The sequence below is a fragment of the Acanthochromis polyacanthus genome, chromosome 6 (genome assembly GCF_021347895.1).
Source record: "Acanthochromis polyacanthus isolate Apoly-LR-REF ecotype Palm Island chromosome 6, KAUST_Apoly_ChrSc, whole genome shotgun sequence".
Taxonomy (NCBI): Eukaryota; Metazoa; Chordata; class Actinopteri; family Pomacentridae; genus Acanthochromis; species Acanthochromis polyacanthus.
In genome coordinates, this window is record NC_067118.1 from 31,820,745 (window position 1) to 31,844,241 (window position 23,497).

Below are 23,497 nucleotides of genomic sequence, written 5' to 3' on the forward strand. Positions count from 1 at the left end.
AATTAGATATTAAACAGTTTGAATCGTTTCAATGCAACTGACAGGATCATAATTGTATTTATCATTCTTATTCAGACTCTGCAAAAATGCAGTTGGATGCTTCACTTACACAAGATTATTGCAGGAAATAAACATGATAAAATGCGTTAAGCACACAGGAGACTTTCATGTTGAAGTCTGGCAATTTCATCCACAGCTAAACGCCTCAGCAGCAGTTTCACATGTAAGCAGGCGTCTGCATGTCAGTTATGTCTCTGGCCGTTGTTTACTGCCCGCCTCTTTATATAACCGGCTTTAACATACAAGGCAACCTGGACGAGTACAACAGCAGCAGCGTGTTAAGAACTTAGATGTAATAATCTGCAGCTGAGTCACTATGATACTAATGCTAAGATGCTAGAGGGAGTCAACACAAACAATGGGGTTATAGACCAATTAAAACTAGCACAGAAGCTGACCATGACAGTATATGGCACGTCTTTACATCACAAAGCATATAAAATGGAAAACGGCAAATAAACTCTATGTAAGCAATTAAATTGATGAGTGTTGATATGCAGATATTTTTTACTAGAAAGAATAGAAATGGGACTCACAAACACTTCGAGCCATGTTTGTCTTATACCCTTCAAAACTTTGTGGTGGTAGGTGTGTTCCACACAGGGAGTTAAAGATAAAAACCTATCTTATGCATTTTATACATTATGGGAAGGTGAAATTCCTTACCAACACAAATCTGTAGCCAATCATAAGCACTGACCAGCTGACGAGCCATTCTTAGTATGCATGGTCCCAGTGTACGTTAAATTTTACCAGTGTTATACAGATGAGAAAATCAGAGACATGATGTGTGCAAGAGAAAGAGATGGAAAGAGGAAGAAGTAAGTGTGCTGTGTTGTTTTTTCTGTGCTGTATCTCCCCATTTTGCTCCCATAATAAAATGTTTACCATATATCTTTTCCACAAATATAGTTGTTAAACCATTTAATAAGATAAAAGGCAACTAGGTGATATATTTTATGTTCATCACCCAGATCCTCTTTTTCATATTTTCCCATCTCATCTGAAAATAATTAGTTTCAGGCAGTTTAATGACCAAACTATCCCAATAACAAAAGTCCTAACAAAGTCCAATGCTCCTAATCAAGGTTTTGGTTAGGAACAGTATGTGTGTTTGGTGTGCAGTCATTGGTCCTCCGTGGATTACTTCATAAGTCAATAATTTCACTGCTGACACTAGCAGAATCGTCATGTCGACTGACTTCCAGGTAACTGCGGGACCCTACTGGCCTCCCAGCTCTCCCTCGCGCCCTCTCAGAGTCTGGGGTGATAAATGGTCGTGTGTCATCCACTCCATCCTCCCCCAGATGCCCCGTTGACGTTCTGGTGGGGCGCAGTGACACAGGGCAGGACACTGATGAAGGGACACTTCCTACACCATTCACAGCCCACCTGTGTCCCTGGTGGGATGGCGTAGGGGGAGCAGTAACCTGTCTACTGGGCACACTGCTGAGGACACTCCCACCCAGTGGCATGGAAGACTCTGTCGGGGCATCGCTACTCTCAGAAAGCAACTGAGGATCACTGTTCCTGCGGAGCCAGGGCCCTTGACTGACCCCTGAGCCTGGGGAAGGGGATTGCGAGGCCTGGTTCAATGGATGAAACAGGCTCCCTCCTCCAAGCAGGTGTTCTCTGTGCAGAGCCTCATCAATACTGCGGGTCAGGTCTATGGGGGAAGGGGGCCGCAGATCAAACTCATAGAGAGAAAGGGAAGTATCCCTGTCCTGATCCAGACTGCCACTCACTGAGCGCTGTGGAGGTCGGCCCAAAGCCTGTAGTCTCAGCAGGGAGCCGGTGGAACCATCAGATATGCCTCGTTCTGCAGAGTGGCCTCTATGGTTGCGTCCTCGGTTGCTGTCTTTGACGCATCGAGGCTGGGCAGTGGCCAGCTCATGATTCTGGTTCCTGATTAGACTTTTGCTAATGTCAGCTCCAGGACGCTCCTGGCCAGCCCAGTTGTTGGGCACCTCCCCTGTTCCTCCTCCTCCTCCTCCTCCTCCCACACCATTACTGTCAGACTTTCTGCAGGGCTTCCCTCTCAGGCTCTGGACTATCTTCGACCAGCAGGTATGTCTTTGAGTGGAGGCTACAGACTGTCCAGGGGATGGCAGGTCTCCTGCCGCTCTACCATCTTGTCCACCTTCCTCCCTTCCCCGGCAACTGTGAGGCCTCCAGAACACCCAGGAACCCAGGAGTAAGAGTGAGAACCCCCAGGCCAGTTCAAGGAGCCGGGCCCAGAAATGCACAAGCCACCATCCCCAGTTGAAGCGTGTCCAGTCTCCTAAGAGTCCATACAGCCACAAAGTAGCATGGACATGCAAACCACAACACAATGCCCCAGAACTGCACAAACAGCCAGCACTCTCCCTAGAATGACTCCTATTCTACTACTTCCTGTCCAAGTCTTCCTTCTGGCCTCTCCAGGGACTGCAGGGTGAGGAACAGGAGGGCAGCGTATGCGTGGAAAGACATAGCATAGAAAGCCCAGACAGAGAGCCAGGCCCCAGCAAAGGGACAGGACCTGTAGGGTTACAGGAACCAAAGGAGAGAGGGCTGGGGAGAGCAGATCAGCCGCCAGCAGGAGGGTACACTGCAACACAGCTAACACAGCCACCAAAGGAGGGCGCTCCAAAGTTGAAGGTAACACACTGACTCCTGCCACCCTCAAGGCCAGCAGAACCAGGGCAGCCTGCGCCCACACCAGCAGGTGTAGAGGTAAGTTGTAGAGGGCTGTAACTGCAGTGCGAGGCAGGAATTTTCGTGTGCCATACGGGTCGATGAAAAAGAGAGCTGCTCTAAGGCCCCCCGCCAGAAACAACAGAGCATTGGCAAGTGCAAGAGCACCCCGATGAGGACAGTTTGTGCCAGGGGACAGGGTCAGGCCAAGAGCAGCTCCAGCAAACAGGAGGAGGAAGAGGCTTGCTGAGCCATAGACATGCAGTTCCCAGGCAAAAGTCAGCGTCCGGCTCAGATCTCCCCAGTATAGAAGTGTGCCATTAGGAGAGGGATTAGCACTGGGAGTAGGGGCTGGATCAGTGGTGGAATGGGGAGCTAGATGAGGATGTCCCAGGAGGAGAGATCGGTTCCTTTGACCAATACCACTCTGATATGTGGGTCCAAGTCTTGACCGGGTGACAGGCACAACAGTGGTGGTAGTTAAGGAAGAGGCCCCTAGAAAAAAAGAAACAGAGTTTAGTTTTTAAAATGTTAAATATAAGAGACAAAGCAGAATAATATAAAAGTACATGAAGTACTTCTGAGCCCCACTAGAGGGATGCAGCACACCATCAAAGCTGGAACCATCTGATCCTTTGGGCTGTTTGTAGTAATTTAATCAGTTTGGCAGAGACGCGTTGTCCAAGGTCTCAGTGTTGTTTTTAAACGTAAAGAGAGATTCTACAAAAATAAATTTGGATCAGTTTTGGCCTCTTCTCTCCACAGACATTAAGTGAGTGTGTTGTTACCATCAGCTGTATAACTGTACATGAAAACACAGTATAGTATTGAAATAACAAACCTAAACCACAGACAGTTTCTATTTGTGCAAAATGTCAAAATATACAGAGAACATGCATTCACTTAAATGCCATAGAACTCAATAGCAATCCAAAAACTAGAATTTATGGGTCTACAAATACCAGAATACTGGTGAAAGAGTAGTTACAGCACCCAAAAATCATTCACAATATGTTCATAAAAATGTGTGAATTGAGTGAGAAATTCCTAGAAGTAATTGTGTGATTTAATTGGATTGGATTACATAATTAACAAGAACATCTTTGTTATGCAACACAATACAGTGTCACAATGCATCTATGAACCAGGAACATTCTCTGCTCTGCCCTTTGCAGCATTATACAATATAAAACAACCCCATGAGACAGGACACCTTGACAATATATTTTTTCACTCTCTTTCTGTCTCTCTCTAATTTTCTCAGACTCACACACACTTGTGTTTGTTCAAGGCACTCCTCCTTAACCTCATGCAACACTCTGGAAACACCCAACAGCATTATAATCATAGAGCCAATCATAACTGAGTGCTTTGTGAGGAACTCAACTGTAAATACAACATACAGTGTACAAATACAGAACGTAGAGGAGCCAAGTGAGGACAAGTGTCATCACTTCTAAATACTATGAATGAAAAAGGTGAACATATAAAGCATAATGACTCGATGCCTGATACATAACTAAGAAATGTGTAACTTAATAGTGTCTTTCCTGAATGATTTCTGAGGAACTGCTTCACACGCGTTCAAACCTGATGGATGGTGGAAGAACGTGATCAGAGGTAAAACACTCAAAACCATGTACAAGTCGCATATCATTGACACACTGATTAATGAGTCACTCCTACACACACACACACACACACACACACACACACACACACACACACATACCTCACTTCCAGGCTTCACGTAGGTGAGCACTGTACACAGATCACAGACACACTTCTTTATTTGTATAAAGGTATGTTTTCCTTCCTTCCCTCAGACTTTTTTTTTAACAGGACCAAGATCCAGACACATTCCAGATGTGCCGATCACATTTCACAGCTGGATATACTTAAACTTACCCCTACCTTTGAGTTTTCTCTTTAACACACACACACACACACACACACACACACACACACACACACACACACACACACTGCTTTATATGTCCACATGTTGCAATGAACTAAAAATAACAGGAAATACACTTATTTTTATGAGCCAGTTACAAATGGGAACACACGCACACGGAGAGGAGTGTCGTTGATTTTAAAATGTAACATTAAGTAAGTTTTGCATAGTGGCCAAGCCAGGTTACTACAACTTTGCATTCGTGGTGTGATGCACATGGGCCCAAAAATCTTTTTTCCTATACACAATCCTGGGAAAAAAAGGAGTGGCTGTACAACAGTGAAGACATTTTTTCCAAATGTCATAAAACAGTCTTGCTTTTTTCATTAACATAATTTGACCACTTTGGTCCAACAACATTAGGAAAGTCTTAAAAATTATGTTTCTTTTAACCCTCTGAACCCTAAATGGCTCCTGGACGTTTTTTTTTGCTCCTGTCATATTTTTACTCTCTGTGGGCGCATTTCACTGCAATATAAAGTCCTGCCCCTCTATGGAAACCACACAATCATGACTAGAGGTGGAAAAGTCAAAAATGCTTTTTGTGCAGTTCAAAAAAGTTAAAATACTTTAAATCATAAAAATAAAAAATAAAGTGGAATTGATTTTTTGTATAAAAATTGAAAAAAACTGGAATCAACATGTTTTCCAAGTGTCCCCAGATGTTACCAATAATGGAAAAATCATGACTCTACGTACTATAGATATTTTACTACCTTTACTATTTCAGTTTGTGTCCACACCTGTCTCCTATCTGCTCTGGGTAAACACAGCCTGCAGTTCAGCTCAGATCGGCCAAAAAGCCCCTACAATTTTGTCACATGACAGCTGGTTGGAGCTGAGTCACTAACGGCTTTATGATCAGTGCAGACTTTTTGTCACAGAATCTAGTGAGAAATGTGATTTATTTCTTATTTTTCATGTGAAACTATAAATAAAATAATTTCGATTAAAAATCACAATATTAACTTTAGATTCAGTAAAATTTTCTAAAGGAGTAACGCAACACAAATGAGTGGTTTCAGAACCTTCAAAAAGTTGAAAATCCAACAACTGTTTCTGATTTTACAGTTTCTGAATCCGACAAATGGTGTAATTTTAGTCATTTAAAAAATATAACATGTTTTTTTAAAATCTCCAGCCAATTTTGGGGTTTATGTGGTTAAGTGAAGTTCTGGACATCACAGCATATTCTCAGTCAGCTCAAACGGGGAATAACTGTAAGGCTACTCCTTTTTCCACTTGAAAGATGGGGAGACTGGTGGAGCTTGGACAGTCACTAGAAAAACATTCATGGCCCACTGACAGTGTCTGTGTAGGTACCTGTGCTGTAGTGGTGCTAGCAGCTCTGCTATGAGAAGCTGCCTGATGAGAATGCGTACAGCAGTAGTTATGATCTTTACTGCAGTTAAGATTAGTGTCTATCAGTCCTAAATATCCTGTCGAGCTCACGACCCATGTGTTGTGTTTACTGCTACAACAGAGAAGTAAATCTTTTTCTCGTAAAATGTCCGTCTTAAGTGTTTATCAGATTTCCTAATGCCAATATCTCCGTAGATATGTATGTGAGAGACCCAAACAGTTCACAACCTGGGGCTAGCCAGTGTTCTAGTTTTTATACTCAGTGCAGCAGCTGCTACCACAGTTGGGACTGTCAAAACAGACCTCAGAGTCTTGCCTATTATGTCACTGTCAGGAACAAGCCAGCGAATTTGGTTGAACTGAATTAACCTAATTTTGAACAGAAAAAGAATCGCCTGTAACAAAAATCCATGTTTACAGCGCAAAAATAATGAGCAGTTACTTTAAATGTGCTCTGTATGAAAGAATGAAAGTTTAAAAGACATTAGGATGTTATTCACATGGTATCTAAGAAACTGGATCATGTGCCCCATGTGTCATGCATTTCCATTTACTTTTCCTCATCTCCCCTCCCTTCATCCCTCTCTTACTGCATCTGGTTTTCATTACCAGTCCCACTCCCTGCATTTCTGTGCCCGTACCTTTCTTCTACCACACTTTCACCCACCCAGTCTTCTCTCTCTCTGCATTCCAAACAGTCTCTTTTTTAGACACCCTTTTTCCCTCTTGTCTCCTATCTCTTTGCCTGGCTGCAGTTCTACCCCCTCTTCAATCCTGCCCCTCACTGTGTCTACCCCACACAACTGCAACCCCACTTTCCATGGAACAGTGTCTCTGCTTTTTCCCTGCTTTGAAACATTTTTTCAAATTCTTCCACTGAGAAAGTCCCAGCTGCACAAATAATTCCATTTTAAATTATCAGAGGACAGAGGAAATTCTAAAACTAGTCCACCACAGAACACAAGACTCTTGTTTCTTACCTGTGCTCGAGGACTGCACAGTTGTGCTTGCTGTATTCCTTCCCACTTGTACTGTTTTGCTTAGTTGGGTTGTTGTCCTGGAGGATGTTCTGACAGCCTCCTGTGTGGTAGTAAGCACACCAGTTGTAGATGTGCTTGACACTTGTGGTGTCGTTGTGTTTGAATGTGAACTCTTCTGGCTTTGGGCAGTAACTGGCTGTCCTGCAGTCTGTGGGTGTTTCTCAGCAACACCAGAGGTGTTAGACGTGGGTTGCGGTAATGTCACAGCAGCAGAGTCCCGTTTTGGACTAAATCTGTCACTGGCGGGAGTGTTGGCTGTCAGGTCACCTAGAAATTTGAGGGAAAGACAAAATTATGACATGATGTGACATTTTACCTCAACTCCTTACAGCCCTAAAGCATTCATTTCAACATATGTGGTTTCAAACCTGTTAATACTGTAGTCTGATGTGTTTGCTGTGTTACCACAGGAGACGGTGTGCTTCTTGTCTTGGTTTGTACAGTTGTAGAGACCGTACTGGTTGTGCTGGTTGTTGTCAGTACAAACAGGTGAGATTCCGCAGTCTGACTGTCCATTGATGGGGTTTCTATGTTAGAAACGTTAGATATTACAGTCTGTGCCTGTGGTCGATACTGTGCCATTTCATCCCCAACTGTCGGCAGAGGGGCAGGTGATTCCTCCTTCACAAGCATCACTGTTGGAGAACTACCTGATCCCAACCCTTGTGAATCACCATCCTCCATCTCTTTGACCGGTCCTTCCTCTGCTTTCCCGGCTATCACTGGCTTATCACCTGGAGGCTCAGCGACAGCAGTGGACGGCAAAGTGGGCAGAGGAGGAGCATAGCCTTTTGTAGGAGCATCTCCCTTTGTGCGAGCCCGGCTGAATGCTAAACTAGCCGTGTCAGTCCTGGGTCTGGAGGCAGTTGGTTGTGTTACAATTGGCCCGCTGCTAAGGTTATGCGTAGAAAGTGCAGATATAAAAGAGGGACTGTGTTGCGTGGTTGGGCGGGTGATTCTTTGCCCCTGCTCCACCGTATTTCTCGTTGTTAACCTATCCCGGACTGTAACTCTGATGGGTACATCGCTGCGCCCTCTGGGAGGCAAAGAGGGCCAGAATCGAGCAGTCTGCTTGGTTGGTGGAGGTGAAGGGTTGTTAGGCAGGTCCAGAGGAGAGAAAGAGGAGGACAAGCCTATGATGGTCTGAGCATCTGAAATATGGAGGAAGAAAAGGAGGAACACTAGGAATGGTAGGGACATGGGAGCCATGGTTAGCCTCTGAGTGGTGAGCAGGTACTGGTCCCTCTGGATGCCTCAGTCGGTCTGTAACACCATCCTTCCACTGTGGTTCTGTTGAGAAAACCAGGCAAGCAAATGTCATAAACACACCACACAGGCACAGACTTAGAAAAGCATTGTGTTAATAGAAACACATTGCACAGGTTATATCTGTTGGTTTGGCTCAGTAGAAAAGGCCTGACTTCTTTGTAGAGACTGTAGAAGTCTTGCGAATGTAGCAGCATCAGTCAAACGTTCACTTGAACTGAATTCAGGGAATAGTGTGAATCAGTAAGAATCTTGTGATTATATCTGATTTCAGGGGTACATGTTGCAGCCTTGCTAGGCTGATTGGCAAGTCACGGAAACTCCCACAGAGGTTTAGCTGCAAGAGACCAGCGGAGGCGCAGGGTGTGGTAAGGTGCATGGTGTCAGAATGCATAGCACATATGCCAACACACAAACACACACGGACAGGAGAGTTGAGCCTGTGCTTTATATAACAAGTTGCGCCAACAAAATGATCAAGCCAAAAACCCAAAAGGAGTTGCAGATGGTTTCATTCAGTGACAGATGTCCTCACTATCTGTGTCACGAAATGTTCTTTGGAAGAATATTAGTTTCTTCGTCTTCTTCCAAAGTCTCCAAGTTTTCTGTATTCGAAACAGCAGGACTCTACTTCCTTTAGTGCTAGTGCTGTTTGAGTCATGGATGCCAGGAGCCGACAGCTGTAACACCGAGTGTGGTGAATCTCAGAGAGCCCAGTGACACACAGAAACCTCCAGGCCCTTGAGGATTACACAATCCTATAAGTCATCGAGCCAAACAGCTGCCAGTCACATCCCCCCCTAATCAAGCACTTCTTATCAAAATGACCCCTTTTCTTTTTCCTCTAACTTACATAAACCTTGCTTGTTCACACCAGTTTCAACCTATGACTCACAGGAGGAGATAACCTCCGGGAGTCAGGATCATACTAGAACGTCAGTTGAAACAACAGGAGGGAAAGCACAGAAAATGGAAATCAGCGCCTATAGGTGAGTTCATTCTGCTGCTTATGACTCACTTTGGGTCTGTTCACAGCCATGATGTTTAGGTCTTAGAGAAATTAATCCAGCTGCACATGTGCATTTTACGCTCCTGAACACGTGTAAAGTCTGACTAATCTGTGTGAGTGTATGGAAAATGTGTGTATTTGCAGTCAAGTGGGACGTCACAGTGTATACTGTTGGTATGTGTGAAAATTTAGACTAGTGTGCTGTTTACTAAGTGTTTGCAGTGTTACACAAGAGCATCTGAAAGGAAAAGCTGTCAATGAATACAGGAATATAAGTGGTAGTATATCTCAATCTCCACCCACTCACAGTAGCCTCAGTGTTTATTTTTCTTCCAGTCTCAGCTGCCTCTTCTGCTCTTTCTAGTGAGCTGTTGGCCAAAAACCGTTCCCCCCCCCCTTTTATTTCTTTTCTTCATGCCCCCCCATTTAACTCTTTTTAACACAGTCCTGCAGCACACTCCTGGGTAACAGAGAGCCCTGAAGACAGAAACAAGTTTAAAAAAAGGACGAGGTGAATGAAATAATGGCGAGATGAGAAAGTGGTTCGCAGAGAGGATGAGCAAGAGGGACGGCAGAGAAATGGAAGAGTGGAGAAGGTTGTGGAGGAGGCATGATGTGATGAAACTGACAGTGGAGGGTACGATTAAGCGAAGGGGTGACAACTGAGGGGATGTGTGACAAAATTAAGACTGAGAGAAGTCGTGAGGACTGTAAATTTAGATAATGGATAAGGAGTGGGGGTAACTAACTGACAGAAGTTCGCAGAAACCAAGAGACACAATACTTGAGAAACAGAGGAAGAGTCACAAGGAAACAATGTTTCAGGATAAACTGGATTGTTATGGGCCAAGTGCAGATATGACCATCTGCCCAAGAAGGCATGCAGAGAAACTGAGCCTGCTTCACCTCTGCTCTGAGGTTAACTGGCAGGTGTGCAGTCTCCGGCAGTTGGACATAAACAGCCTGCCTATTGAGGCATGGCTTTCAGTAAAAATACAAATATGTTGATCCAAAGCAATCCAGTATGTGTCAGCCTATGTGTATATGTATGAAAGTAGGTAGTAGAGATTAATGACTCTCACAAGGCATTTGGCCAAATAAGCTTTAGTTAGCGGGGGAAAACACTCTGCTGCTGTATTTGAAACGCTGTCAGCACTAATCTCATCTCCTCACATCATCCAAAAGCACAAACACACAGACCCACACAGCTGTGGTTCCCCAAAATGTTCTTCTTGACTGGATCTGGGCAATTTGACCACAATTTTCCATTGAACTAATACAAATGGAGTACATTTGGGCAGAATGGCAGCTCTTCTAAGCAGTATGAATCATAGACGGGGAACAGGCTTGCTATTTCTCACCACGCACTACAAAGACCAGATCAATTTAACCAGCTGTTTTGGTGTTTGGCATTAATAAAATTGAGCCTCCTCTTAGCCCTCCGTGGCACATATTTGCATATTGCACCCCCCTATCCATCAGCAGTGATGGAAACACACACATATACACTCTCAGAAATAAGACAGCACATCCCTCTGTGACTGTCCAGAGGGAGAAGGCAGATGAGCGCACAGTCAGTCAGAGTATTTTTATCATGTTCAGCCCCTGGAGGGCAAGGGACACATCATTTTGTATTTCATTTGCAATGTGGTGAGCATGTTGTGTCGATGTCGTCACACTCTCCTGCACAATATGTGCTTTGTCCAGAGCAGGAAATGCCCATGGATAATATCCAATAGTACAGCAGCAAGCAACAATCTGAAGATTACTGTAAACTCCTTGCCCACACTATAGACCTGCTGGTTACACAATCACATGATTCAGTACTACAGCAGCTGTTGCTAATCAGTTAATCGCTGCAGTAGTGATGTCATGTCTCCACTAATGTAATAATATGAACAGCTAATGTTCAAACTTTGTGTAAGTAACCAAGCACAGGGTGTGGGAGGTGGTATGGGGGTGCAGTCAAGCTTTTGGAGAATCTCCCTCATTTCTTGAAAATGTTCTCTCTCCAGATTCCAGACAGTGTGACAGTGCAAAATTTCCAGTAATATTTCCATGGGCAGACATGAATCTGTGGACAGAAGGAAACTTGTCTTTTGAACAAAAGCTGAACCAATGTGCACTTGTTTCCCCCAGGGCTGGGTATCAAACTTCAACAGTTACGACCAAAAAAATGTCCAAAGCACAGAGTATGGAAACGCTCTGAACGTCTGCTTAGATTTGCAATCTTGTTTTCTCAGTCGCTGATCAGATAGCTCCTCATTAAAATCACAATTAGGCTAAATTTAGAATGTAATTCACTTGTTTTCTTAATGTCTTGCACAGCTGCTTGTCTTTGGACAACAACATGGAAGTATTTGGCTTCTTTTTAAAAGATTTGCATAAAACCAGTATATTTTCCTCAGTGCTTATCTGTGGTATGGGAATATGCACTGTTTGGTTCTGCTACTGCATTTCAGGTATTGCTACACAAATCTTGCAACAGATTTTGCATGCTCTTGGCTTGTGAGGTTGTACGAGACAGTGGGGCTTTTACTTGAATGTTGATGCTGACATGCTCATAATCTCAATATTCAAATGCATGAGCAGGTAATGTTCACTGTGACTATTGTGTGTTGCCATGAAAATATTTGCTAATTAGAATTAAAAACCAAAGTAAAGCTGAGACTGACGGGGATGTCTGCATAGTTATGGAAATATTTTGTCAAAAACTAAAGGACTGAAAAAAATAATTATATACGTACTTGATGAAGATCTTAGATGAAAAGTAAGGGGTTCTCTAATTAGTAAATTGTACTAAAAGAGGCAATAGTTACTCATTAATTGTTAAGATGTTTCACTCATAACCACATATGTCAACCTTATGGTTGCACTAGAGGGAAAAAAATCACAGGATAACCACTGTCAGTGGGATTCATCCTTTGGGAACAATAAATGTCTGTACCACATCTCATGGACATTCATTTAAGCACAGACTGAGTGTCCAATACCTTAGTTGACTCATCCAATGTGAAGGTGGCTCTCTAATGAACAGGACTTAATAGTCTGAGTTGAGAAGGAAAGCCTGTTAAGTAATGAGAGGGAAGAACATGCACATACAGAGGAAATAAGAAAAGATATAAACCTTTCAAAAAAATCAGGGGAGGAACACTACGAAGGTCACTGCAGACACAGTGGAGATGGACAGACATAAAGCAAAGACAGAGGAATAGGAAAGATAAACGGTGAGAAAAGCTGGCAGAATAAAGGCAGACGTACGCTGGAATAAACCAGCAGAGAGCTGTGTGTCTCTGTGGAACTCAGTGCTGCAACGCAGTTAAGTATTACTGCTCATGCATCAGCTTGCTGTACAGATGCATAACTTGTTTGTGCTGCGTTATGGAGAGGGAGAGGTGAGACTGTGAAGCAGTGTATGTATGCGAATTTGTGTGTACGTGAGACAGAGCGAGAAGCAGAGCGAGGGAGGAAATGGAAGAAGGAGTGCGTGTGGTTATGCTGGTATGCAAGTGGTGGGGGGGGCTGCTGGTTTGACCGTTAAAAATTCCACACCTTGAAATAACATATGGATTGCAAACAACTCCAACATTATACTATCACTACCACGTAAAATTATCTCAATAAAACAGGCAGTTAATTATTGTGCTTGAAAATTAAGACATACACAAGCTTTGAACATTCAAAACACAATCTCCAGAAAGTTTTCCAGGTGGTCACACAACTTCTGGACCTCTTCCCTCAGACTAAAACTGTCCATTTAGCTCTTAAGACAAACCAAAGCCTGTTAAAGATGCCTCTCTCATGGCTCTCTGCTGCCTGGGGGGGTGTCAAAACTCCAGCGGAGCAACCGACCACACGGAGAGGTCATGCTATACGAGGAGAGGAGGTTCCAGAACCAATCGCTGATGCTTTTGATCCCCAGTTGAAACGGATGTCCAGCTTAAAAGTGTTGAGCCCCACAACATCTCTGACTGATGTTCCGCCTTCATCCAAGCCGCAGATCAAAGGCTGAAGGTCAGCCTTAAAGGGTAAGGCACTTTAACTGCACTGTGACCGTACGTACGCACAAAAACACACACACCTAGACAGACAGTCCTCTGAGCACGAGGGTAAACACAGACTGGGAATACCGACATATGATAGGTGGCCAAGGAAAGAGAGTTAGCCAGAAAATTCACATTGTCTACACCACTTCAGTAAATAGCCAGGACTCGAGCCTACAATGATGTTCAAATTAGCACTCACACATTCCCAGAAACACACCCTATAAGATAATGAGTCTTGTGACTGATTGAGACTTCTGCTAAACCATTTCAAGCCGCAAAACACTCTCAGGAAAACAGATTACAGGCATCATAAGTCATAAACTCTTTGCCACTACGGGGAGTTAACCACAGTTTCACTTCAACCCAAGACTCTCACATTGTTACAGCTGGATGCAATAAACTTGTGTTGTGTGCCAACTACTAAGTTTGCGAGTGAATTTTTATGTCAAACAAAGTATTACCTTGTACATGAACATTCTTGATGTATTTACAACTTTTAAAAAGTTTAAACATGCAGGTAGTGGACCTATTTATCTTCCCAAAGCTAAAAAGATCTAGAGTCATAAAACAGCTTACAACCAGATCAGGTTTAGTGTTTCAAGGATTTGTACTTTATTGATATATTGATGTCATAAAAAAAATCTGCTTTATTTTCCACCATCTAAAGGTCTGTCTGTTCTGTTTTGGCAAGTGTGTCATGTCTGCTGTTAGCTGGAAGGTATTATTCAACTGTCCTGCCAGTTTAAAAGCATCTGGCCCAGTAAATGAGTGAATGATAACTTTTTAAAAACCAAATAAGCCATTGGAGTACACCTTTTATGGGATACTGAAGCATGCAGTCATGGATCATCTTCTGTCCTGTTACACGGCTTTTCCCTTTCATGGACTCACTTCTCCGTGAAAACACTATCAAAGTAGCCAGTAAATCTTTTCTGAGCTGCTTTAGAAATGGATAGAGTCTGCTGTCAGAAGATCAGGGTGTGTTGGTTTTCTTTTGTATTGAAGGCATCTGGCACGGCTCTCTATAGCATCCAGTCGCACTGTTTGGAGCAGCTCTGTCTATGCTCTCTGAGAGGCGCATTGGCGCACATCAGTACTTTTGCTTTCTTTCTCCCTCCGCTGGTCAAGAAACAGATAATCTAAATAAGTACTGCAGCGGTTATGTCTATATAGAGACTGGATAAATCTGGCAAACATACTGTAAACAGACACAGACACACAACATGCACCTGTCAGCAGTGGCCAAATAAAGAAATAGGACCCCACTTGTTGCTGTTGCACCAAAGTGCTTCCAGTTTTTTCTATTTTATGATCAAACAATCCTTTTCAATTCCTGTGATATCTGGGATTTTAGGGTTTGCATTCAAAGTAACGCAATAAACAGACTGATTAAGTCGGCTATACTGGCAATAGCTTTTAACACTATACTGAACAGTTACAAAGGATCCACTTCATATATCTATTGTTGAAAACATAGTTATGCTAATAACACAGACGTTAAACGTTAGCTAAAATAAGCAAGTGTAAACTTTTCTATGAATGGGTTGAGGTAGGTTTAGGATAAAAATAAACCCCGTAAAGGCCTTGATTTAACTCTGCTTTTGTGTCTTTGAGTCACAGGCTGACGTTTTCTCAGTTGGTCACGAAAACCAGTAACGGCGTTACGTTACCGCCGTAGCAGCAGCGAGAAGGCGCGATGGCTTCAACTGATAAAAATCGCCCAAACTGCCGCTTATTCTCGCTCACAATACAATGTCGAAACACGCTCCTACTCCCGGTAACTTATCCATAAAGTTGACACGGGAAAACCTGGCGCAGGTGAGGGTTAAAAACACGTAAAGACACCTCCAATCTTCAGTGTGTCAAATTAACGTAGTAAACCGGAGCCGCCGGCCGTTACCGCCGCGGCACAGGTAGCGGCAACGTCACTGCGCAAAGTATCGCCGCATAGCAGCCCAACATACCTGTATCTCTGTGCGGCTCCTCTCCGATGGCGTCCGCTGCGGCAGGATATCAAGTCCAGGACATACCGAGTCAGCGGTGGGGTGAAAGTCTAGCCCAGAATCACCCCTTTTCCCCCGCAGAATGGAGGTGAAGCCGCTACTGTACCGACATACATGGAGGTTGAGCAGCCTTGTACTTCTGCCAGCTCTCTAGCCACGAGCTAGTACGGAGACGCACGCCCCCTCCGTCCGCTCCATCTCTCTCCACATCGCTCCCTCCCTCTCATTTTTTTCTTCAAGCGGATAAACACGATTGCCTACCTACCAACCTACCGCCTGGCACGTCTGTTACACAACAGCGGCTTCAGCCTGAAAGCGCTTCATCCACCTTTTTACAAATCAGTCCGTTTGGACGGTGCCCGGTGGAAATATGACGACACTGGCACTGACATCATCACAGCTTGCAGCACTATCCACGTTCTGGGGCTTTTTTCTCTCTTCCTCTCACACACATTTAAGCTAAAAATAAGGTGTTGTTCTCCAAAGACCTGCTTGTTAAGGTGGTGTGAAAACAGTGACATATGCTCATGGAGACACCTGATATTTCTTGCAGACCGGTGCAGCAGCAGCAGGAACAATAAGATGAAACTCTACCCTCCCTCTCCTCTCCTCTCCTGTCCTGTCCTCCAGCCACCCTGAGCCAAGTTGATACTGTTTCCTCATGCTGCCCCCTTGGCTCAGTGCCTCTGCTTCATCTCCTGCCTGATTGCCTCCCTTGTCTCACACAAACACAACATTCTCCAGTTTGGACATGCCTTTGAGGCTGCAGCTTTACCCCGATTCATCCCAAACACACACTTAAGCGGACTCACCCTCGATCACCTCTCCACTGTGTAATTGTCACTTTCATTAGATCATTCGGATTGTACAGTGGAGTCCTAAAATAACGTGCAGCTCAGAGGATTGTGCTAATGCCATTACATTACTACTGAGCCAGCAGGGGACACTGAAGGGTTTGGACAAGTGGAGCAGGGACACTTCAGGGTTGTAATCATATTATTGCACATGGATTATGATATGCAATCCATAGGCAGGGGATAAGTATTAATATCATATTAATATAAAGCACTTACAGAAGAACAGGGTGTGGATGTTTATATAAAAGATGTAATGTCAGTTATATCATCATCTGCTTGTTGTCCCTTCTGAGTAACTGAATGCTGTCAGCTGTAACAAGATTGCAGTAATCTGGTGTAACAGTACAGGTTCGATTCAGAAATATTCATTCAAAGTGTGTTATATACATATATTACCATCATGCCTGCAACTTTCACTCTCTCTGATTCGCATAATACCAAATAGGCACACTATCTTCTCTATACAAAAACAACATTTGCATTACAGAATTTCCCTCTGGGGATTAATAAAGTCTGTCAAAGTCTAAGTCTGTTTGGCCAGTTTCCCCTGAATAACTGTGTTGGAGATACTTAGAAGCCCCTTTCTGTCTTTTCTGTGCATTTATACATTCATCTTTCTTTGCACATGATGCATTGATTTATATGTTGCTTGTTTTATTCCTCCTGCCCATCTGAGGACAGCCTGTATAAGCCTGTAGCTTAATGACCTTTCCTGTCAGATTCATTTTATTTCTATTGCTGTGCCCTTGTGAGCCAAATACAAATAAATAAGAAGAACCCGGTGAGTCTTTCCTATTGCACAGGTGTGCCCTAGTCTTGTCTGAATTTTAAACAGGCAATGCAGGGGTAACTCAGATGTGTTCCAGTCCTACAGAAAACAAGCAGGAGGTGACAAATGTGAATATTGGTGGTGGCATGTTGTAATATTGAGTATAATTGGAGCTTTCTTTTAGGATGAATATCATCCACATGATTTTTTTTGAAGACTTCTGTTTAATTTAATATCACGTTGCTCATATCTGCAGCAAAGTAGTTTGCCCTACTATGGAAAACATGGGTGCATGTCATCTCATTTTCAAGTAAATAATAATAATTTCCCTTATGACTGAGAATAAAACAACCTGAATGAATGTATGTTTACATGCCCCACTTTTATTGAATTAAAGCAGGCCAACCCCAGCACTTACATGTATAATAAGCTGACAGCTCTTGATTTATTGGGGAATTTTTAGTAGTCTACAAAAAAAGGAAGAGGGGAGTTGTATTTAAAGCGTGCTAAATTAACAAATTACTTAAAAAGGAGGGAGTTCTCTTCACTGACATATGTGAAACCACACATGGAACCCGTGCCACCATACACCCATATACACTGTACCATCTTTGTCCAGGAATGTGGTGAATACATTCCACTTAGTAATTTAAATTGATCCTGGTCGAGGCTCTGAAATCTAACACTGGAGCAGACCAAACTGTTTCTTCCTCCCAATCTACATGGACCTCAATCACAGCCAGCCAAGCAGGAATCCTATCAGATGGTAGAAAAAAAGTTATTTTTTCTCTACAAAATAAGCCTCTTTCATTAAGAACAGCCCTTATATGCTAACGTCCATCCACACACTCGGAAAAGCTTAAGATCTAAAAGACTTCTGCCAGCTTTGTGCTCTGAGACTTTCGCTCTGTGGCTTCCCTTCATCCTATGGTTGTCTAGACACCAAAGAATAATCTCCCCATCTCTGGGCCCCAAAGACAGACTTCCATGTGGGAGCCGCCTCCCCCGTCCATCAGGCTCTCCCACAGCTGCCTCCAGGAGCTTTAGATTTCACCACATCCAAGGTGAATCAACATAGATGTCTTTAATTTTTTATCCATTTTAGGTATTGTATCAGACACTGTTATATAATATCGCTTGTTACCATTCAGGAATAATATCATCAATCATTTGAAGAAGTAGACGGAGAATGTGGAGGTGCATGGAAACCAATTTTGGACTGAGAGCAAAGAAAAACCAACACAGAGCCTAGATATGGAAAAAGATTGCAGTAATAACATAATATGGGCTGTAGCAATACATAATAGCTGTGAGAGCTATCTCACAGCAAGAAGTTAGTATTAGTCAATCACTGAGCTGAACTCCTTTGTTCTTTTATTTTTTACACCATCCCTTTTATGACATGTCTTGATTTGTCATCTAATTCGCAGAACCAACCCAGTGCAGACAAAATCGCTTGGTTGTTTTATCCATAAACTGTTACTGTAATGATTCTCCAGACAGTTCATTTGGTAAAGCTGCCAACTGTGGTGAAATCAGATACAAAATCTCAGCCATAATTGTCCAAAATTGGCTATAATGAAAAAATAACAAAGCTCAGTTTTGATTCTCTCTGTAACAGAGGAACTCAATATAACTGTATTGGGATAGCAGTTAATACAGTGCACTACACAATTATAGTGTATGTGAAAATGTGTGTCACAGCTGCTCTACTAGATTGCATTAAATGGCACAGATGCTGCACTACACCAGTATGCCGATAGAATATATTATGCCATTTTATTCACCTGTTTGAAAGGGACAGAATTGTAGGTGCATGCACACTTTACAACAGGTCTCCCACAAGACGGTTTCTTATTATCTGTCATAAACAAACACAGTGGCTTCTGCCTCCTAGAAAACACTCCACAGCCTTCTTCCTTTTGCTGGGGCTCCAAAAGTGGCGCCTCCTGGTGCTTGTAGGAAGTAATGGTGCCCTCTTATTAGAAAAAGTAGGCTCACCGAGATGTCCTTTCAGCTGAACAATCCTCGAGGGCATAACACAAGCTGAGACCCATCTCTTACATAATGCTCAGGCCACTGTTGTGTTGTTTCAGTCATTGTGTATCAACTGAAATTCCTGTCCCTACCTCCAGCATGCATCCACCTATCTTTCCTCTTGCTCCCTTGGTTTTTATTGTTATTTTCCTGTTCTCTCAGCTCTATTTTTACTCTGCTTTTCTTCTTCACTGTGACTCTGCCCTGAAGCTGGGCCCCAGCTTCTGCCCAGCTCAACTGGACAAGGGATGAAAGCTGACTCACATATTCATTAGCTCACATGGCTGCACTCTCTTCCACAAATAAAGCTCTTCTGCAGATGCAAGAGGAAGATATACAGACACATGAACAGATGCAACAACTACACACAAAATGCACCCACTCACTTAAGCCTATATGTCAAAAAAATATTTCTCAAAATAGGGTTTGATAGTCTTGTTTGTTGCTCTCTCTCTACATTTTAAAGAACCTAAAATATTGCTCAGTCATTGCCGCAAAGGGACAGCGATAGGTCAAACACGCCAACAGGCATAAACATGTTGTCACCAGAGACAGTCACACTAGCCCCAAGCACTGACAGCAGATAACTGCAATCCCTGCTATAAAAAAAAACAGCTGACGCAGCCAACCGATGCCTATAGATAAACATACAGACACCATGAGACTTCACAGCCACCCAGTCAAATGGCTTTCTATGATCTAAAACACAAAAATACTATTCTGATGCAAGGAATGCACTCTGGAAACACACAGCACCTTTTTTTTTTTGCAGCCTCTGACCTTTTCCAACATGCCCACAGATGCCATGAAGTGTTGGCACGTGGTGTGACAAGAGCCAGGAGGCTTGACAGAAAGTGTTCACCCAGGGAAATAGTGCAATTTGTTCTGAAATTTAAAAAAAAAAAAAAAGAAACTGCCAAAAGCAAACGGCCCACATGTAATCATAGACAGTCCATGCATGCAGTACTGTCTTGAACATTATCTTCTAATGCGTACTGCCACCTAGGGACCATTTCTGGTAACATGTGGCAGAACTATACAGGACAGTCCATCCATCCATTCTCTGTACACTGCTTTATCCTCACTAGGGTGGCGGGGGGTGCTGGAGCCTATCCCAGCTGACTCAGGCGAAGACAGGGGACACCCTGGACAGGTCACCTGTCTGTCGCAGTGCTAAATATACAGACAAACACTCACACTCGCATTAACACCTACGGGCAATTTAGAGTAATCAATTAACCTCAGCATATTTTTGGACTGTAGGAGGAAGCCGGTGTACCCGGAGAAAACCCACGTATGCACAGGGAGAACATGCAAACTCCATGCAGAAAGATCCCAGGCCCAGGCCTGGATTTGAACTGGGGATCTTCTCGCTGCAAGGCAGAAGTGCTAACCACTACTCCACTGTGCAGCCCTATACAGGACAGTTTTCCCTCAAAATACTTCCAATAAATAAACAAGCATATTAAGTATTTCATTTTTATTGTAAAAATCTGCAATGATTTCATATGTTCTCTAATGGACTCACAGGATAGCAGACAATGTCACAGAAAACACACATGTAAACAAAACCCCTGAGAAGTTACACACAATAACCTGTTTTATGTCACATTTCAGAATAATAAATCACCTATATATGATTTCATTTAGTTTCCAAATGAATCAGAAAAGATGTGTGAAGATGTGCAGTAGTATAATGTTATGTAAATCCTGATGTAAGGAGCTTGTTCACCTCATACCACCTTCTCCCTTTTGACAGACACCTTTGCTTTCTTGTGACATGCTGGCTCTGTTTTCAGATTCTTCACAGTGCCGTTGTATTCTCTCTTCATTTTCGCTTTCTTGCATGTGGCTATTCTCTCCTCTACATCCTCTTCCTTTGCCTGCTTCACATGTGACCTTTCTTTGACGCTTTGGAACTTCTTGAGGTCCGCACAGAACAACACCTAAAACAAAGACAGACACTCTGTGGTTACAGTGGATTGACTGTAAGAGACAGAAACTCATGAACAATTACTGGATAGTAACACTCACGGATTGTACCCAACCAGCATAAGGTCCCCACTGCTTCCTGAAAAAATCTCCTGTGTAGAAATATTCCCCATTGTGTTAACAGCTGAAGAGGAGCATTACCTGCTGTTTACCATCAGTGTAACCTTTGAAGCAAACCACCAAGCAGGCGTGAATACTAACCAATATCTCTGTAAAGCCTGTCTGTGATGCTCTTTTGTCCACTGCCAGCAGCATATTTATAGTCTCGCTTGGCAATCTGCCAAACGTGCGTGTCGATGGGCACAGCCTCCGACTTATTCAGGGACATCAGACATACACAGTCTGCTACCTACAAAAAGACACAAAGTCTTCATTACAACTTATTGTTACCATTTACCCTCATATGTTTTCTCCACAATAATATTAATCAGCTGTATGAGGCGAATGCTTTATTTTAGTGTTGTACCTTGGCGCCAACGCCAGGGAGAGTACGAAGAGCATCACGGGCCTCGAGATATGGGACTTCGCGTAGGCTGTCGAGCCACTGAGGCCCATGGGTGTCCAGAATCTGCTTCGCGCTCTGCTGGAGGAACCGAGCCCTGTATCCAAAGCCGAGATCCCTGAGACGTGCCTCTACGCTGCTCTCTGCCAATTATAGAGCAGAAAACAATACAAACACAAAGACAATTTGTAGATCATTTTTGTATGAACATTTGATATGTATCCTTTTTAAAGTCAATCAGTAATAATTCATAGCTGGTGAAAATACCTAAGGTTCATTTAATTGCTTACGAGGAAGCATGGTTACTAGTATAATTAAAACCTGAAGAAAGACTATCACTCATCTGTCATTTAAATGGTTCCTTTCTCTCTTTCCTGCAATATGACAGGAGTAGAAAATATTACTTAACTGCATGGTTGGCTTGATGATGACAGAAGTAAGTGAACAAACAGTTCTAATCAACACCAACCAACAGTGTTGCTAAATATCTGTAACAAAAGAAAGCACCTGCAAGTGCAGACAGTGTAGGAAAGTCATGGTATGAAGTTTGATCCAGTTGGCACAGCGGCATTCCCAGAGCCTGACACAGTCTCTCCACCATGCCCTGAATACGAGAGATGTGGTTATTGGAGGTGCAGATGATGGAAAACAGGCATTCAGTGGGGTCCTGGCGGAGCATTCGCACACCTGGAGAAAGACCAAACAATATATTGAAAACATTCGGCAACATAAATTTAGTCATTACTGTGTTAAAAGTGATATTCTGCATGCACAAACATACTGACCGCTGAAGATGTCAGCAATGCGCTTGAAGTGGCAATCTGTTGCTCCCACATCCCTGTACAGATCACCAAGGTTCACATTCAGCTGGAAGTAATCTCTCAGCATCTTCTCTTCCTCCTCACTGTTCTGTACTGAAGTAACAGCAAGTGGCTCTTCCTCTTCTTTCTTCAGATCAGCTTTGAAAGCATTCTTTACCTTGTTTCCTTTCTGGAGACAACCATCAGTTCTTTTCTTCTTGTCACCTTCCTCCTTCTGTGTGTCCTGGATTTTGTAAATGTAGTACCAGAGAGTGTCATCTGTTTGGGTCAGAGTCCACACTCGCCCTCCCATCACTCCAGTCCAGTGTCCTACAGCAGTTTCTTTCCAGCTATAGGAGGAGAAGTTTGTTAAAGCAAAGATCCAGATGATAATTTATGTCTAGATCTAGATCTAAACCTGTGGCTCTCTTGATGCATTTAATGTTGACGCGATGTGTCTCAGTTCAATAAACCTACCGAAAGGATTGTCCACATGCAAGAGTGAGATCCAGACGAAGTTCTGACTTTGCACAAGCCACTGATCTCCACATTTTGGCTCCTGATGACAACACTGCGTGTTTGGCCATTCCTGTTTTGATGCTAATAGTTTCCCAGGTTAACCGTTTAGAGGATAAAACAAACACAAAACGGCCGACTACAGTGTCCTGGTATTATAAAACGCATTCCAGAGTGCTGTCACATCGGCAGACTATTTTAAACTGTAGAGTGAGTTTGCGGGAAGAACATTGTCCTGTTTACGTTTATAGTGGCAAGTAAATAACTTCCGCAGAGTTGTTGGCGGTAGCTTAGCATTAATAGTGATGGACAACAAAAACCTTACGCTGCATTGGAAAAACACACATATTATGGAAGAAACGTTTTCAGAAAGTGTTATTTTTAGGTAACAGCTATCAAAAATTTTACCTGATACATTAATAAGCAATTATGGTCCTAAATTCATTTTAATAGTAAGAAAATAAATCACAAAAAACTTCAATCTGATGCAACATTACCTCAACTCCGCTAGCCCTACCCTCACTGATGTCAACACAACCGCTGATTGGTTATTTTTGCTAGTAGTAGGCGGGGCTTTCTTCAAGTTCATTTACGATTGGTCA

At 43.1% G+C, this 23,497-nt stretch overlaps 2 protein-coding genes across 2 annotated transcripts; both read right to left on the reverse strand.

Moving 5' to 3' along the window:
* Positions 1-2,222: 2,222 nt before the first annotated feature.
* On the reverse strand, positions 2,223-16,024 carry LOC110948287 (mucin-5AC-like). Its single transcript, XM_022189743.2, has 4 exons — positions 15,384-16,024; positions 7,467-8,388; positions 7,039-7,365; positions 2,223-3,231 (listed from the first exon to the last, which is right to left on the reverse strand). Exons 2-4 carry the CDS (start codon positions 8,305-8,307, stop codon positions 2,342-2,344), a joined length of 2,058 nt encoding a protein of 685 aa, XP_022045435.2. The 5' UTR covers positions 8,308-8,388; positions 15,384-16,024; the 3' UTR covers positions 2,223-2,341.
* Positions 16,025-20,550: 4,526 nt separating this feature from the next.
* ogg1 (8-oxoguanine DNA glycosylase) lies at positions 20,551-23,413 on the reverse strand. The gene is made up of 7 exons (XM_022189742.2): positions 22,857-23,413; positions 22,365-22,729; positions 22,087-22,266; positions 21,544-21,722; positions 21,279-21,426; positions 21,120-21,169; positions 20,551-21,031 (listed from the first exon to the last, which is right to left on the reverse strand). Exons 1-7 carry the CDS (start codon positions 22,964-22,966, stop codon positions 20,819-20,821), a joined length of 1,245 nt encoding a protein of 414 aa, XP_022045434.1. The 5' UTR covers positions 22,967-23,413; the 3' UTR covers positions 20,551-20,818.
* Positions 23,414-23,497: the final 84 nt, after the last annotated feature.

Bases quoted from the DNA above. Each gene is read 5' to 3' on its own strand.
- LOC110948287 (XM_022189743.2), bottom strand. From the start codon at position 8,307: ATGGCTCCCATGTCCCTACCATTCCTAGTGTTCCTCCTTTTCTTCCTC. The intron at 7,366-7,466 runs GTTTGAAACCAC...TCAAATTTCTAG, and splicing joins TCAGACTACAGTATTAACAG to GTGACCTGACAGCCAACACT. The intron at 3,232-7,038 runs GTAAGAAACAAG...CTTTTTTTCTAG, and splicing joins TGTGCAGTCCTCGAGCACAG to GGGCCTCTTCCTTAACTACC.
- ogg1 (XM_022189742.2), bottom strand. From the start codon at position 22,966: ATGGCCAAACACGCAGTGTTGTCATCAGGAGCCAAAATGTGGAGATCA. The intron at 22,730-22,856 runs GTAGGTTTATTG...CTCCTCCTATAG, and splicing joins GCATGTGGACAATCCTTTCG to CTGGAAAGAAACTGCTGTAG. The intron at 22,267-22,364 runs GTCAGTATGTTT...GTCTTTCTCCAG, and splicing joins CATTGCTGACATCTTCAGCG to GTGTGCGAATGCTCCGCCAG.